Genomic DNA, 15,434 nt, shown 5'->3' with positions numbered 1-15,434 from the left:
GCCTCTGTACTTACAAGAAGGGAGTTCGCCAGCCTGTAGGTATGGTGCCGGTTGTTCTTCCCCAGGTACATCACTTTGCACTTGTCAGTGTTGAATCCCATCCTATTCTCATCCACCCACCCCTGTAACCTGTCTAGGTCCGACTGCAGCCTATTCCTCCCTTCTAGCGTGCCCACGTCCCCCCACATCTTAGTGTCATCAGCAAATTTGAATAGGGTGCTTTTTACCCCCTCGTCCAAGTCACTGATGAAGCTGTTGAACCGGGTCAGAGTAGCTGAAGTAATGGAGGTCAGTTAGACTTCTTTTGAGGCCAGTTCAGAGGGTACAAAGCAGTGTCGTATCCCTGGGCAAACAAGCTGGCTCAAGCAGGGAGGTACTGCATATAGACAAACCCTGAATCGGAACATTTGAAATTGATATGGATTAGCCTTGACTGTTTTTTGTTGCTACTCATGAGCCAGGGCTAAACTGGTTTCAGGGTTTTTGTCTGTCCACATCTTCCATTGTACTGAGACTGATCCACGTTTTCTGCTCCCCAGGAGAGTTTTTTAACTATAATGCCTTGCCATGCTCAGCAGCACATGCCCTCCCTTCCTCTTCTCATTTTAAACATTTTATTTGTCTAAGTCAGAGGTCAGCAACATTTTTGGGCAAAGTACCAAAAACACCTGCAACCTCAACTTGTAAGATGTTGGTCTGCCAGGGGCAGATAAGTGAGCTGTGAGGAGCCTGATTCTTGTTGTGGCAGTGCAGTCCCAGCCCTTTCCCTGCCATCTGTCCCAAGGCACGAGTGCCAAGCAAAATGTGTGCCATGCTCTGGCACCCGTGCCAGGGTGTGCCTACCTCTGGTCTGAGCCCTTAATTACTACCAGAACTGAGTCAAAGTGTATAAAAATATGGATGGATCTTTAAATGCAGGCATGGTTGTAACTGGTTACTATTGTCATATTTGCAGATGTGGGCATAAGTTTTTATTTTGCAAAGGCTTTATTTAGTCCTCTTTGTAGTGACACTTAAGGAAGGGACCAGACTTCTATTTACTGGTATCTTCCCCCTCAACTTCTGATTTATGGTTTTAAAATGGAAGAGAAACTGCTCCTGGAGTGAAAGGTGGAGAATGGAATAATTGCCTAATTTAAATTTACATTTGTTTCTAATGTCCTGCTTTCCTCCGTTTTGTATATCGCAGTTCCCCAAGTCCTGATGAAAGCTTTCATAATCTGGACAGGTAGTTATGCTCCAGAGGAAAAGTCTATTGACTGGTTTTGTGTATCAATAAATGGCAAACTGCATGATCGCGCATACTTCTTGTCTTGCAGTTTTATGTAAATAACACCCAAAATAAACTTTAAAATGTTGTTCAGCTAATAATATTTCAGAATCGCTGGCAGAGTCTGCAGCAGCCTATACCAAAGCAACTGCAAGGAAATGTTTGTTGGAGAAGGTAGAAGTGATCACTGGGGAGGAAGCGGAGAGTAATGTGTTACAGGTAAGAAATTGGTCAGGTACAGGTGCGCTTTTAGTTTTGTGATAATTTGCATGATGATCCAGCTGTACTAATTCAGTTATGGTTAGTTGTTGCTTTTAATTTCCCATGTGAGTTCTTGCAATTCAACACCAGGCTACTGTCTTTGAAATTTGTTTTCATATGATGTATAACCGAGGCACGTCTCTTGAAATCATTACCGCTATGAATCTTAAACAGGACTTGAATTATTAAATTATGGATAGATTTAGAGTTGACCAATTCAGACTTTTTTCAGAGACTTTTAATTTGTATGTTTTCTTTTAGTCTGCCACTCAAGTGTTTTTCCCCTCTCTGACAAATGCACACTTTACTGTGTCACTATAGCTTTTATAAATGTTAAGGCTAATGGTGACACTACTCTAATCTCCTGAATAACATAGACCATATAACACCACACAGATTATTACAGCCAGCCTGTAACTTTTGTTTGTGTTGCACCATCTTTTGGAAAGAAATCCAGCCTTGATTTAAAAATTCCAAGTACAGTAAAAGCTGTACTATCCGGCATCTTACAGGCTGCCATGCTGTACTAACCAGCATGCTGACTTGTAAGATGAAGTGAAACCGGAAGTGCCCACTGCAACACTTCCGGTTTCTCCGAGTCCACACGGCCGGGGGCAAAGCAGCCTGTGCTGCCAAGCCACCACGGCCCGAGGGCATAACAAGCTGTGCGGGGCCTGCCTCCCTGTCCTGCAGGACGGATGACGATGCAGAGGGATGACCCAGACGCAGCAGGAGAAGTGGCAGCTGGGGCTGCTCAATTAACTGGCATGATTTGTTACCCAGCATCCACCATTCCCGGGGGATACCGGATAACAGAGTTTTTACTGTAATAGGTCGGGGTGCACTGATAGAGATTTTTGGGGCCAATACCAATAGCTGATTTTTAAGGAGGCATGCTGGCCGATACTAATCTGCTTTTTCGATATGCAGCCCAACAGCTTGAAGAGCAGTGGCAAGTCTGTTGTGGTGGAAGGGAAGGGGTGTGGTGGGGGCAATTCAAGGCCCCTGCGATGAGGGAGGGAGTGGGGCTGGGGCAGGCATTGCTTAGGCAGGGTGTGGGACAGAGCTGCAGCTCGTCCATGAGGCACAGGAAGTGGCAGGGTGGCTTCCCCTGCTGCATATACCCAAGGAGGACATGGGGTGGCTGTGTCCCTGGATCTGCGTGTGGGGCAGGGCAGGCTGCAGTTCTAGGCTGGGGCTGCCCTAGACTCTTCCTGGTGCGGGGGCTAGGCCAGGCTGTGGTTGGGCCAGTGGCGGCAGCTTGGGGCGGGGGGAGGCAGGGCTGCAGCAACTCCAAAATTTGCCATAGCCCCCCAGTTCTCCTCCCAGCACTTCTACTGCCCACCCGAGCACAGCCTGGCCCAGCCTCTGCCGGGAAGAGCGTAGTACAGTCCCGGCCCAAGCCCGCAATGGCAGCCTGCCCTGCCAGACCCCACACAGATCTGGGGGCACTCCCCCCCACCCTCCATGCGTGCAGCCTGCTGCGCGCAGCAGCAGGAACAGCCCCCCCAACGAGCTGTGGCTCTGTCCTGTGGCCTGCCCCAGCCCCCCGTAGAACTATCTCTTTCCCCATTGTTATTGACTGTTCCATCAATCTATTATCCACCCTTTCTGTGAAGGCTGACTTCTATATTTTCCTCCAGATAACTTTTATAAAGACACTAAATAGCAGTATCCCTTTTGGATGGGACCTTACTAGTAAGTCCCTCATGTTATAGCTGTTCCTTGTTTACAGTTATTTTTTGAAGTTATCACTTAGTCAATTTATGATCTTTTAAAGGTAGAGTGCATTATTTTGTATAGTGCTAAAATTTTAGTCTTGAAACCCATTATGATTGGATTTACGTGAATCGGACATTTGTAGTAGATAGTCACCATGGCCAAGTCTGCTGACAAACTTGTGATGTCATAAATCAGGGCTGTTGGACTTTATTTGAACCTGCTTGCTGGATCTGACCTGTAGGGCTTTTCATGGTCCAGACCACAGGTAGTGGCTTGTTGGTGCAGCTGCTGAACTCTATTGGTGTAAGTCTGCCACTCCCCCCAGCCCCCAACACACGCAACTTTCTTTTGCTGTTTGTTTGAGTTGCCAGCGGCAACTAAAGAACCTGAATTTGGTGGTAGAGCAAAGCACGTGGGTGGGGAGGCAAACTCCAGCATTTACTGCTTGAGTTCCAAAATCCTGCCAGTGCAGCAGCTCTGGCAACTGTGAGAGCTGTATCTTAATGTTGCACAGACCATATTCAGCCAGTGAGGTACCATTTGGACATCCCTTCTATAAATGTTATGTTATTTGTGGGGAAAAATTGGGGAGGAGGAGAATAAGACTGGGGGTGGGCGGAAGAAAGGAAGTGGAGGCATACATAAAGGTCCTGGTATGTGTTGGAGGGAACAATAAGCGGTACACACAACTTTCTATAGTTCTTCAGTATGGAGTTGCATATGCTCCCATTCCCGGAAGTAATGGCTGAATGGTGTAAGAAGTTCCTATGATAGGAGGGAATGAGAGGGTGGGACATCTCTTGGAGAACATAGAGAAATGAAAAAGCTATGAAGCGTGCATTTACTTCCCCCTTAGTTCATAAAGCACAGTATTAAGTGTTAGTAGTGTTACTTTTATTTTTTTGTCTGGTTGCATGCTGTTATAACTGTTCCTTGACTTCTTTTTTTTTTTTTTTTTTTTTAGTTGGGTTCAGCGTCAAACTAACTAACCTATAATGGACTGTTAGTCCATTTATCTTTTAAAACATTTGGATATTTTACATTTCCCCCACCCAGTACTCTAGGTAGGACTTGCCACTATTTCAACATCTGTAAGGAATCCATATAAATGGAGTTCATCACTCAATTCTTTTAAACTCTTTGGCTGCTTTGAAAAAAAGGGGGGTAGTTTTTAAACTCAGTGCATCCCCACACTGAGACCAGTGTATGCCTAGAAGAGGCAGCGCATTAGTTTGACCTGGCTTGCCTGATGTATTGATCAGACACTTTTTAGTGCGGCTTTTCTGGTGCTTTTATCTAATAGCTGATTGAATAAGCTTTAGCTAAAAGCCCCACTGAAGTGCCTGATCTATACAGATGCTGCAGAGCTGGATTGAAGTAACGCGTTGTTTCTTCTGATTAAAGAGCATTTTTGTGGGTTTAGATGTCTGCAAGCAGCCTTAGATGCAAGTTGGGTGCTCTTGCATCACAGAATGATTTGAAAATGTTTGACATCTTGTCTCAGGATAAAAAAAAAAATGTCCTTGTATCATTCAGTTTATTTCCAAATGCAGAACAAAAATTTGAACACATCTGCTTTTTGGTCATCAGTGTTGGAATTTGAATTTTTTAATTAATGGTGTATATATAGATCACTGTCTTGCTCTTTTTAATTCTACTGGCTGTGGATTTCTTTTTTTCATTGATGCATTCAGATTCTCTTATCAGTTGTCTCAGTACACCAGGAATAAACTTACTCTGTCAACAAAGATTTGCTGATTCCATCAGGTTTCAAAATATGCTAAAGGTCATAAGAACTGTGTACCTACAAGTCAGTTTTGATACTGTAAATGATAAAATAAGAGCTGAAATTGGTGAGTTGTGCAGAAATTAACAAATTATGCTGAAGCTATTTTACAAACCAGTTAACTTTTTATGTCTGTCTTTACTAAAATAACAAAATTGCATCCTAAAGAAGTGCCTCATGTTAGTTTGCTTCATTGTTTCCCTGCTTCCAGTGTGTGGCACATCCTGATACCAGGCTTTGCAAAGATCATGTGTGTTCAGAAAGCTTCTTGTGTGGAGCTTATCTTTGTATGATCAGTAGCAGGTGGAACATTCATCTTACGAGTTTGCCTCTTACATCTAGCAAACAACCAAAAGGTATTTAGACCAGGGACTGTAGCAACAACCCTTTTCTGGTTAGAAGTTGCAAACGACAAACCCTTTCTTTTGAATGAAGAAAGAATTAAAAGGAAGGCATTAGAGAGATTTAAATAAGAACTGTACTGTAAATTTTCACGGGGTAGTTGATTTTTGGAATAGCTTATTTAGGGATATAGTAGATTGTTTTCACGTGGTGTCTAATATATTCAGTATCATCAGAAAACATCTGGTGTTGGTCATATAGAAGGTATGGAGTTCATATAGAAATTGGTCAGTGGTGATATATGGCCTGTGTTACCATGAGGTCAGACTAGATGACTGCAGTGGTTTCTTCCATAAATCTAATTTTTTTTCTTTCCTTTGACACTAAGAATAGTCTGATCTACCTTTTATGAAGAAAGCCCACTCTGGGTGCATCTCAACTGGGTAGTCTCCACCCAGTGTTTTTAAGCAACTTTTAACTTGCCCAAAAATTGTTTTTGGGTTAATTCAGCCAAAAAGCCAATCCAGCTCAAATGCCCAGCCCATCTGGATCCAGAGTAATGTTTGGGAAAAAAACAACAGTATTGGTGCTGATGGATAGCGGCCTGCTGTCAATTGATGCAGGGCGGATATCCATTCTTTCTGCTGGAGCTCTTTGCACTCTTTGATACAGTAATAATATACCACTGTCCTCCCAGAGGGTGATGATTCGATCAAGAGGAATGTGCTCAAGTTGCAGCTGGAAGCTGAAGTAGTGAGACATCAGATTCAGCTGCAAACGCACATTACAAGTGAAAAATTTAAGCACCTTTTGCAACTTTCCAAAGGGCTACCTGTTCAAACAAGTAATCCCTATAGAAATGTTCCAGATGTGGCTGAAGCATTCAAAAATAATACTCTTTGAATTAGATACAATTTTGGAATATTTCACTTGTTACATCTGCACGAAGAACTGTAGGAGAGCGGGACCCCTGCCAGAGCCAGGCAAACTGCCCTCCACCCAACTCAGGGAGCCCCTCAACCTATCCACTCAGCTGAAGGAGAGGTAGGGGGGAGATTGTGTTACTATGTATATTTTGTGATTAGCTAAACATTACATTGAATATCTTCAGCAAGGAAGCATTTCTTTATGTTGCAGATTCAATGCAAATTGTTTGTGTTTGATAAGAATTCTCAGTCTTGGGTGGAAAGAGGTAGAGGACTTCTAAGACTCAATGATATGGCATCAACGGATGATGGGACGTTACAGTCTCGGCTGGGTAAGATGAGAGCTATGTCATAACCACAAGATGCTTCCTTGTTAGTTGGTATCATTTATTTTGGGTTACTGTGGGTTTTTTAATTATAGTAGGTCAAGAAGGAATAAAATTGAAGTGCAGGGCAAAGCCTTATAAGGTGTACCTTCTTCCACACTTGATTTAATTGGTAGATTTTTTTTTTTTAAAGCAAAGAGGGGATCATATTACAGACTTTTTGTATCAATTCCCAAGGTGCTGTTTATACCACTGCATGCAGAAGTACTTCTGGTTAAATACTAGTTCCTTTTTGCATGCAAGTTGTATGCATAAACTGAACATTTGGTAGCAGTTTATATAACATCATGTACACCTACTTTCTTAATCGCTTAATATTTATCTTTAGGAAAGTGCATCTCTGTGGTTTTGATTTTTATTAGAAACCTCTTCTCACAGGTTCCCTTCTCTCTAAAAGCCAGAAGGTAAAAGACCCAGTTTGGTCTAGGGTGTAAACTATCATACTCATTTCTACAATTTAGTAGCATGAATAGCTAAATAAAAAATGAAATATGCTTGATACCAGTTCACAACATGGTAGAAGAAATCAAGACCTGTCTGGTAGGTGTCAGCTTATTGGTTTTCCTACCTGCATTTTTTGTGGTAAATCAGTAATGAGGTGTATGTTACAAATATAGCTAGTTAAAGGTGCTAATATGTGTGCGGTGTTGGGCTGTGACTACTGGGGTTGAGGTGGGGAGAGAGAGCTACTTAGCTGCGTTTCTCATCATCGTGTGAAATGCATGTTAATGTCACATTGTTTTAAAAAAGTATTTTTACTGGGCCCAACTCATACAGGTTTGCAGTCAAATAAGGCACTAATCTGCACCAGTCTGAGGTGATCTATTAGAATTGACTATGTAGAGCTATGTACAATAGGTAATGAACCTATATTCGCTAAGGACTGGACTTCCCTATCTCTAATCTGTGATCTATTAATAGAGGCCAGCACAGCCTTTGTCCCATGTGTGTTTTTGAAAACTTTAATAAAGTACAATGCATCTAATTTTTCTAGGAATGCTTTATCTGTGTTCTCCCCTAGGTCCTTTCTTATTGCCAGTTTTGATACCATAAACATTCTGTATGAACAGAAGACTCTTCTGTTTAAGAACTTTCTTTTCAGAACTTTTGTCTTTAATCTGAACTTTCTACTGTGTGCCTAAATATCCATTTTTGTCTTCTGCTAACTTTGGATGTTACTTTTAGTAATGCGGACTCAGGGGAGTCTCAGATTAATCTTGAACACCAAGCTCTGGGCCCAGATGCAGATTGACAAAGCCAGTGAAAAAAGTATCCGAATCACAGCCATGGATACGGAGGACCAGGGTGTCAAAGTTTTTCTTATATCGGTGAGTACTCTTCTTTGTTTATCTTCTACCTTTGTGTCAAAAGAGTGTTTGCTTAAATTGCTATGGAGAAAACTTTTCCATCAATAAAACAATTGACAATGAAGTTATTGTTTTCATGGGCCTTCATTGGAGGGATATAAGGGGGCAGGATCAGAGGGAAAAATAAAATGTAGCTCTTGGAATCGTGAAATCCAATCACAGGATGCTCTTACTGTAAGAGCAGTGTCAGACCTAAACTGGTTCATCCATCAAAGAAAGTACAGGCCAGGCAAATATGTTTTGGATATATTGATAAAGCTACTAAAAATTCTTAATTTGTATAAATGTATCAAAGTTTCTGTAGCCTTTATCAATACTTGAACTTAATGACCTGAGGCATAGAGCTGTATTGGGCTATATTTTATACTTGTTTTTAGTAGAGTAGCTGCTAGTGTGGGGGACCCCACACTTTGTCATAAGAACTGAAGCAAATAGTGTATGTTTTCCAAGGCATGAAAAAAAATAGTTAAATGAAGTATTTGCAGAGAAATGAGTACTGGTTATTGTGGCCAAGGAAGCTTGAGAAGAGACGGTAGAAATTCAGTTGATAATCTAGAAATTGCTGTTTCCTTTTAAAATCTTGTAACGTATGTAGAGCTTTAAAGTTCCATGATAGTGTTCCTGTTCTCTGCAGCAGGATTGTTTGGAGGGTATTGTATGTGGTAGAAATAATATAATATTAGAATTATTATAAATTAGGCCTGTGCAAAGTGGCTAGTATTTGCTTCAGATTTGGCCGATTCAGGGGACAGCGATTTGATTTAGTGATTTTTTTTTGAATCACTGTCCTGAATCAATTTGGCTGAAATATGATTCAGCTGCTGCCAAATCTCTGAATCAGCCAGGCCCAGCCTGCCCCAGCTCCTAGCACTTAAAAAAGCAAACAAACAAAAAAAACTTGACTCAGCGGGTGATGCCACGTGGGGGTACAATCCCCATTACCACCTGCTACCCCACGCTCCATGGGGGGGCTCTGCTGCCTCATGCCCCACCATGGCTGCCCTGCTGCAGCTCCAGCCCTTTTAAGAAGAAAAAAAAAAGATGAAAAAAACCCCCAGACTCGCCATTCTTGCCAGCAGGGGGTGATCCCTGTACCACGGGGGGGCTCTGTAGGATGCCCCGAGGCTGCTGCAGGAGTGGAGAGTCCTGGGTTTCTTCTTGAAGGGCCAGTGCTGCATCGAATGGGACAACTGTGGGGTGGAGTGGGGCTCGTGCAGAGCCCCCCACACACGGTGGGGGCAGCAGGGATTTTGCTGCCCGCCCAGCCCCCTAGCAGCACTTGGTGAGCACTGGGGTTTTTCTTTAAAAGTCTGGGAATTGATGTGGGTGGGCTGGGAGCTGGCAGGGGTCCCCCATGGTCCCGTCCCCCTGCCTCATGTCCCCTGCCCCTAGTACTTACCAGCTCAGAGTCGGCTGCAGCTCCCTGCTGCAGCTACCAGGGGCTTCCCGAATCATCAAATCTCTCTTAAATCTTTCCTGAAGATTTGGAGGGCTTTGAATCGAATTGGACCTTTTAATTGGTCCCCTGATTTGATTCAATTCCGAGATTTGACCACCGAATTGGGCTGAATCTTCTCTGAATCGAATCATCGCCCAAAGCTTTGCACAGCCCTATTATAAACTTCTAGAGCATTGTAATGTAATCAGTAAAAGAAAACGGCAACTCCAGTAATTTATTAGAATTTTGAATACATCATTAAAACTGAATAGAGGAAAATTTGGTTGAAGTGATTTTATTTAGGCCATGGATAGATACGCATTGAAATGCTCTGAATCCTGTATTTAACCCCACTGATGGTTAAAAATTTCTTTCTGATTTTTAACACATTTCTTTTTCTTGCAATTTAAGACTTGCTACTTGTCCTGTCATTTGTGGACACTGTGTAGACCAATGATTCTCAGCTGGGATACAGCTTCCCTTGCTTCTCTGAGAAAGGCGCGTGGGGCAGGTGGAACTGTCCTCAGAACCTCTGTTTGTAGGAGGAGCATGGGGGCCGACCTGGAAGGGCCGTGGTGGGAACAAGCACTCTTGCCTGCTTTAGGCTTATCTGGCTGCACAAGACAAGCGAGGCAGTTCCTCCTGATCTTGTGGCAGCAACAGCAGCACCCAAGTTGAGAAACACTGAGGTAAACTGAGGCAGTGCAACAGTGGCTCTCAATTAGGGTGCCGTGAAATTAAAAAAGAAAAAAGGTAATGGAGAGATTGCCCAATGGTGCATCTCTGCAACAGAAACACATTGCCTGTTGTCCCACCCATTGATGTTGCAGGACAACGGCTTTTGTGTTGTTCACCCAGTGAAGCAGGTAAGTTGTGCCTGGACATACATGCCTTAGACAAGCTTTCAGGCACAAAATTCCTGCCCTCAGATATCATATCCCCTAGCTGTCTCCTCTTCTCCAAGATAAATAATCCTAGTATGTTCCACCTTTCCTTGTATGTCATGTTCTCTAGACCTGTATTCAAATAAAATAATCAGGTAAGTCATTTGGATAAAAATGTGTATCTTGAGTATATTGACTGCATATCTAGAAAGATTGTGTGGGATTCTCTTTAAAGTTGGAGGCTTCCTGTAATCTTAAATTTATCAGAATAAGATTGTGCTCATTCAGGGTGTGGCAGGGAGACAGGGCAGGGCTTTGGAACTTCCCTTTTTTTCCTGCCATCTGTCTCTGTCTCAGTCTTTCAGGAGGAGGAGGATGTCATATAGCTCCTTCTGAAATCAGTTATTCCCCTAGTTAGCCAGAAGAAGTTGATAGAGATCATCACAGAGTGCATCTTTCTCTCAGAAACTGAATACGCCCAACGCCTTGGCACTTACAGTCTGTCAGTAAATCTCTGACGACTTAGTACCAGTCCTACTGCTTCTGAAATTTAGGAGATGAAATTGCAAAAGAGTGAAGTTTGACAGGGGGGTTTTCTACTATACAAGGGACTGCCTGTTAAAACATTCTAAATTGATTTGTTTGTTTTAATAATCTGTAGGCAAGTTCTAAAGATACAGGACAGCTGTATGCTGCTTTACACCATCGGATCTTGGCTCTGCGGAGTAGAGTGGAACAAGAGCAGGAAGCCAAGAGCACAGCACCTGAACCAGAAGTATCACAGTCAAATGAGGAAGATAGTGATGATGATGATGTCATTACTCCTTCAGGATCAGCTGGAAGTGGTAAGCAAGAAAATATACAAATGTTCCTAGTTTTTGTACTGATTTCACTTTGTTTTTAAACCAAGCAAACTGTCTGCCCTTTCCATTAATATGAGGAAAGACAAACTTGCCTGCTCTCCTAACTACCTAGTTACTCTCATGAGTTACTTGGGACTTAAGTAGGAGGTCCATTTCATGCACTGTGCTTATGGTCAGAACTATTTAGTTCCATCATCATAGTAGAAAACTTCACATTTGTCCCATCTTTCTAGAACTGTTGAAAAACAACTCGGCATAGTTTGGCACAAAGATTCCAATGGGATTCTGTCCTGGTTACAGAATTATTAATTCCTGCCTTTTTGATTCTTTCTGTTGAGTTTTAAAGGTGTCATGAGGTATTGTTTCTGTTTTCAACCTCTCAGTTTTGACCTTACTAAAATACTTCCCACTTTCCACAGTTTCCAACTGGCTGAACACCAGACTAGACTGCAGGAAAAATGGTGGCAGCTCAGTGGCCATGTGACTAGTCAGGGTACAGGAGAATGTGGCGAAAAAGGACTGAGAGCAGTCTCTGTTGTGCATGTAGGAGGGAATGTAAAAGAGCTGGAGGCTGGTGAGGAGCAAGGGTATGCTGCCAAGAAAAGTTCATCAAAATTTTGAATAGAACAATCCTGGCTTCCCATGGCTACTTTTACTACTGCCAGTTCTGCATCCCACTTTACAGCAGGAAATAGTGAGGGGCAGATAATGATTAGCAATGACTGGATTTTAAATGGCAGCTCTGCTTTGAGACTGGTAAGGCAACAGATAAAGGAAGTCTCGTGTTGCAGCTAGGAGGACAGGGCAGGAGACGTACAATTTTGCAGACCTTGATCTGGGAAAGGAGAGATGTAGAAATTCTTTATTCTTACCCGTCATAGTGAAATTTTAAGACTGGAACTCATCTGTACACTTCTGAGGTGGGGCCCTCTAGCATGTAGATAAGAGGCAGACCTGCACCTTGTAATTTTCTTTCTCTAGTTTGACATCTGCAAATGGTGACTACTAGTTCTAGAGATGAAGTAGATACTTCTGTAACCAAGCTTCATTCTTTGTTTCAGGTCCTAATGATGAAGGAGATGGGCAGAATGTTGGCAGCACATAGCTGTGAGCTTGTCTGCTTGCAAGGCTGCTGTGAACATATTCTTGCGGGCACCTTTCTGGATAACCCAAGCCAGCTATTGTTACAGGCAGCGTTGAAACCGCCAGAACTTGGGAACCGTGCATCCTAACCAGTTGGTTTGGTTTTTAGGTCTGGATCAGTAGAGTCCACAAACAAAAGCAGACTTGGAAACTGCCTGAATGTGGTTTGGGATATGAAAGCTCATCATATTGATGAGCAGAAAAATAACATTTCCCCTCTTCCTTGTAATTGAAATGGCACATTACAGCTTGTCACAGCTTTTTCATTGGGACCTTTGGACTGTTTCTTCAGTAGTTCATGTCTTGCAGGCCTCTAAGACGGAACTTTTCAGCACGGTTCCAACTTGAATACTTGTTTCATAACCTCTGCCACCCTCTCTTTTTCAGTTCCTGCCACCTGCAGAGAAGCCGTGCTCTCCTCTGTTTTTGTGCTCAGTGACCGCCCTTTTGGGTTTATTCTCTTGGATAGCAAATGGGGCAGCTTGCATTTATTTTTATTTTATTTTATTTTTTACTTTTAATCCCCATGTAGTTTGTGGACCCTGTTGTCCCTTGTCTGGTGGGTCCATATGCAGAGGTAAAACAAATGTTGTGGCTCAACAGGAAAGCCTTTTATTGAGTTAAGAGACTTTGTAAAGTCCACTGGACATTTTGCTAATAACTCCTTTCTTCTTCCCTTCAAGTTCCAATATTATTTGGGGATTTATATTGTGGTGATACTTTTTATTTTAGTTTTTCAATAAGATGCTCTTGTGTGTTGAGAAAGTGAAACTATTGTTTTGTACTGTTCTTTTCTGTTACTATTTAAGGGAGAGCTAAGCCACTATATATAATAGATGTTGCATACAAATTTTCTTAGTAAATTTATGTTCTTGTAGCTACAATAAAGCTTAGGCAGTATACCAGTTACACCTTCAGAACAGCTGACTAGGAAATAGCTGTTTGCCTTTTGAAATAATAAAGTGGGCTCATTTGGTAAGCTGGGTCAACCATTAAAATAGACCGATATACACACACACACACAGCATTTCTTGAGTAATGGCTTGATTCAACAAGCTGCTTAGGCACTTGCCTAACTTAAAGCTTATGAGTAAACCTGAATAGTTATATTGGCTTCAACAGGACTAAAGTTAGGTCCATTCTTAAGTGTTTTGCTGAATTGGGGGCCTAAATTAGTAAATCATTTTCTAACCCATCTTTTCCCCACTTTTTCCTTTTAAGTTATGCAGAATGAAGGAAGAAATAAATATATTGCCAGTTTTTATTAGCTTGGGCTGAAAGACCCATCCCACTCAGCCAAATAAAGGCAAGAAAATGGTGCTGTCAGTAATTCTGAAGGGTTCCTATTGTAAACGCAACTAATTTTGTTTTGGCCACTCTTTGACCTTTTGGGCCTCTTCTGTAAAACTCCCAACAACTTTTTATGAACTGATTTGATACTCTCAAAATTACCCAGAAAAATTGGACTTGCATAGCCAGTGAAGAGTAGTTTTGTAGCCACTTTCCTGTGTGTAGCCCCTTATTTTTCTTTATAAATGAATTCCTTGATGGTGATCTTTGGTTTGCTTACCGCTTTTGTACAAACTTTGTTTCAAGTTTGGAAGAACGAAAATGCATCTAAAAATGAAACATGAGGAAGAAATCTTTTTAATGCTGTCAATGTTGAAAATTAAAACCTGAGTTGTAGCACACAAGCAAGTTGAAGACTGTTCAAATTGCACAGGACCCCTTCTTGCTTTTATATGAATGAAAAAAGATACGTATATAGTTTGGAGTCCAGAACCCATTTAGTTTCTCTGTACTTTTTCTGTTGCCCAACTGTTGCTATTGATTAATTGCTTATTTTCCTGACTGCTCATAAAAGTACACCTTGAGTTACTCATTTTGGGAGTGGAAAGGGCTCATGATTAGCTGTGCCACTGCATTTGTGACCCCTCTGGACTGTCTGCCCATGCAGTCTCTGAATTTGTTTTTCTCTGTGGAGGGAGGTTGTGCTTTTTGCTGTGCACAATCCAGTTGAGATGCAGTTTTTCATGCTGCTTAGTAACAGCAATTTGGCAGATTTCTACTCACCCACAAGTGTTTTTTCTGCACCATGAATTTGGGAACCTTTTGGTTGTGCATCAAGTAATCTGCATATTTTGGACCTTTTTACATTGATATTCAGAGGAATTTAAACAACTCTTTTCAAACAAACTTTTGATGTAAAGCTTCTCATTTTCAGTCTAAAGGTTATTAAAAAGTTAATAAAGGGTCTTTGTCAGCAGGGCCTAATTGTGGAAAAACAGGTGTGTTCTAGTTGCAGGCTCCATTCCTTTCAGACGTGTGTGTGTGTGTGCGTGCGTGTGTGCATGTGTGTGTGTACAGTACCACTTCCTGGTGCTTCACCTTCATGTGAAATTGACAAGGCATCAAGATTGAGAAGAATGGAGTAGACATGCTTGTTTCTTGGGGTGTAGTGGTGTTACCCAATTACCCACAGAAGTAATTCTTAATCTGGTAGCTATTTACTGGTCAAATTTGATTCCAGCTGGAAGCCTTGCATATATGTTTATAGTAAAGAAGAAAATATTTCATATTTATCCAAAACATGATGGTCTATAAACAATTAATTGGCCAGAAATTAATTTCGAGCCCTGTCCAGCAAGATGTAGTTAAGCCAGAGCTGAATTTTATTACACTTCCTGCTTTAAGCCTTAGTAAACTAGTGACAAGTAAAACCAGATAATGCCCATGTGTTTTGAAAGATTTCTGTAAGATTGTCATATCAAATGTATTTGGGAGTTACATTAAAACTTTTAACAAAAAAACAGGCTTTGTGTCATGTCTGTGCTTAGCAATGAGTGTTGGGAAGAAGGAAATTTGTTTTCTTGTGGCAGTGGTTTTCTTCTTTCTCCTATATTTTGGTCAGTCTCTGTGTACCATACGGTGATGTCACTTGCTTGAGATGACCTGCATAATTTATTCTAGGTGCTACCCCCTCTTGAAGTCAGGATGCATGTCAGTGGTAGGGGTTAATGATGGCTGTGTTAACCCCTGCTCCCTC

The 15,434-nt window shown here is 41.9% G+C and overlaps 1 protein-coding gene across 1 annotated transcript in view; it reads left to right on the top strand.

Moving 5' to 3' along the window:
- The window catches only part of RANBP3 (RAN binding protein 3), a gene marked incomplete at its 5' end in the record, with an annotated part of 105,211 nt that extends 90,014 nt beyond the window's left edge, over nt 1–15,197 (top strand). The window contains 5 exons of the mRNA XM_019550692.1: nt 1,380–1,489; nt 6,519–6,639; nt 7,879–8,021; nt 11,044–11,227; nt 12,307–15,197. Coding sequence (XP_019406237.1) covers nt 1,380–1,489; nt 6,519–6,639; nt 7,879–8,021; nt 11,044–11,227; nt 12,307–12,350 — 602 coding nt within the window. The remainder of the gene's footprint in view (nt 1–1,379; nt 1,490–6,518; nt 6,640–7,878; nt 8,022–11,043; nt 11,228–12,306) is intronic.
- Between the last annotated feature and the right edge of the window lie 237 nt (nt 15,198–15,434).

Source organism: Crocodylus porosus, unplaced genomic scaffold (assembly GCF_001723895.1).
Source record: "Crocodylus porosus isolate Cpor-Errol unplaced genomic scaffold, CroPor_comp1, whole genome shotgun sequence".
Taxonomy (NCBI): domain Eukaryota; kingdom Metazoa; phylum Chordata; order Crocodylia; family Crocodylidae; genus Crocodylus; species Crocodylus porosus.
Note: the sequence above shows the minus strand (reverse complement) of the source record. Positions and strands in the feature narration are given on the sequence as shown.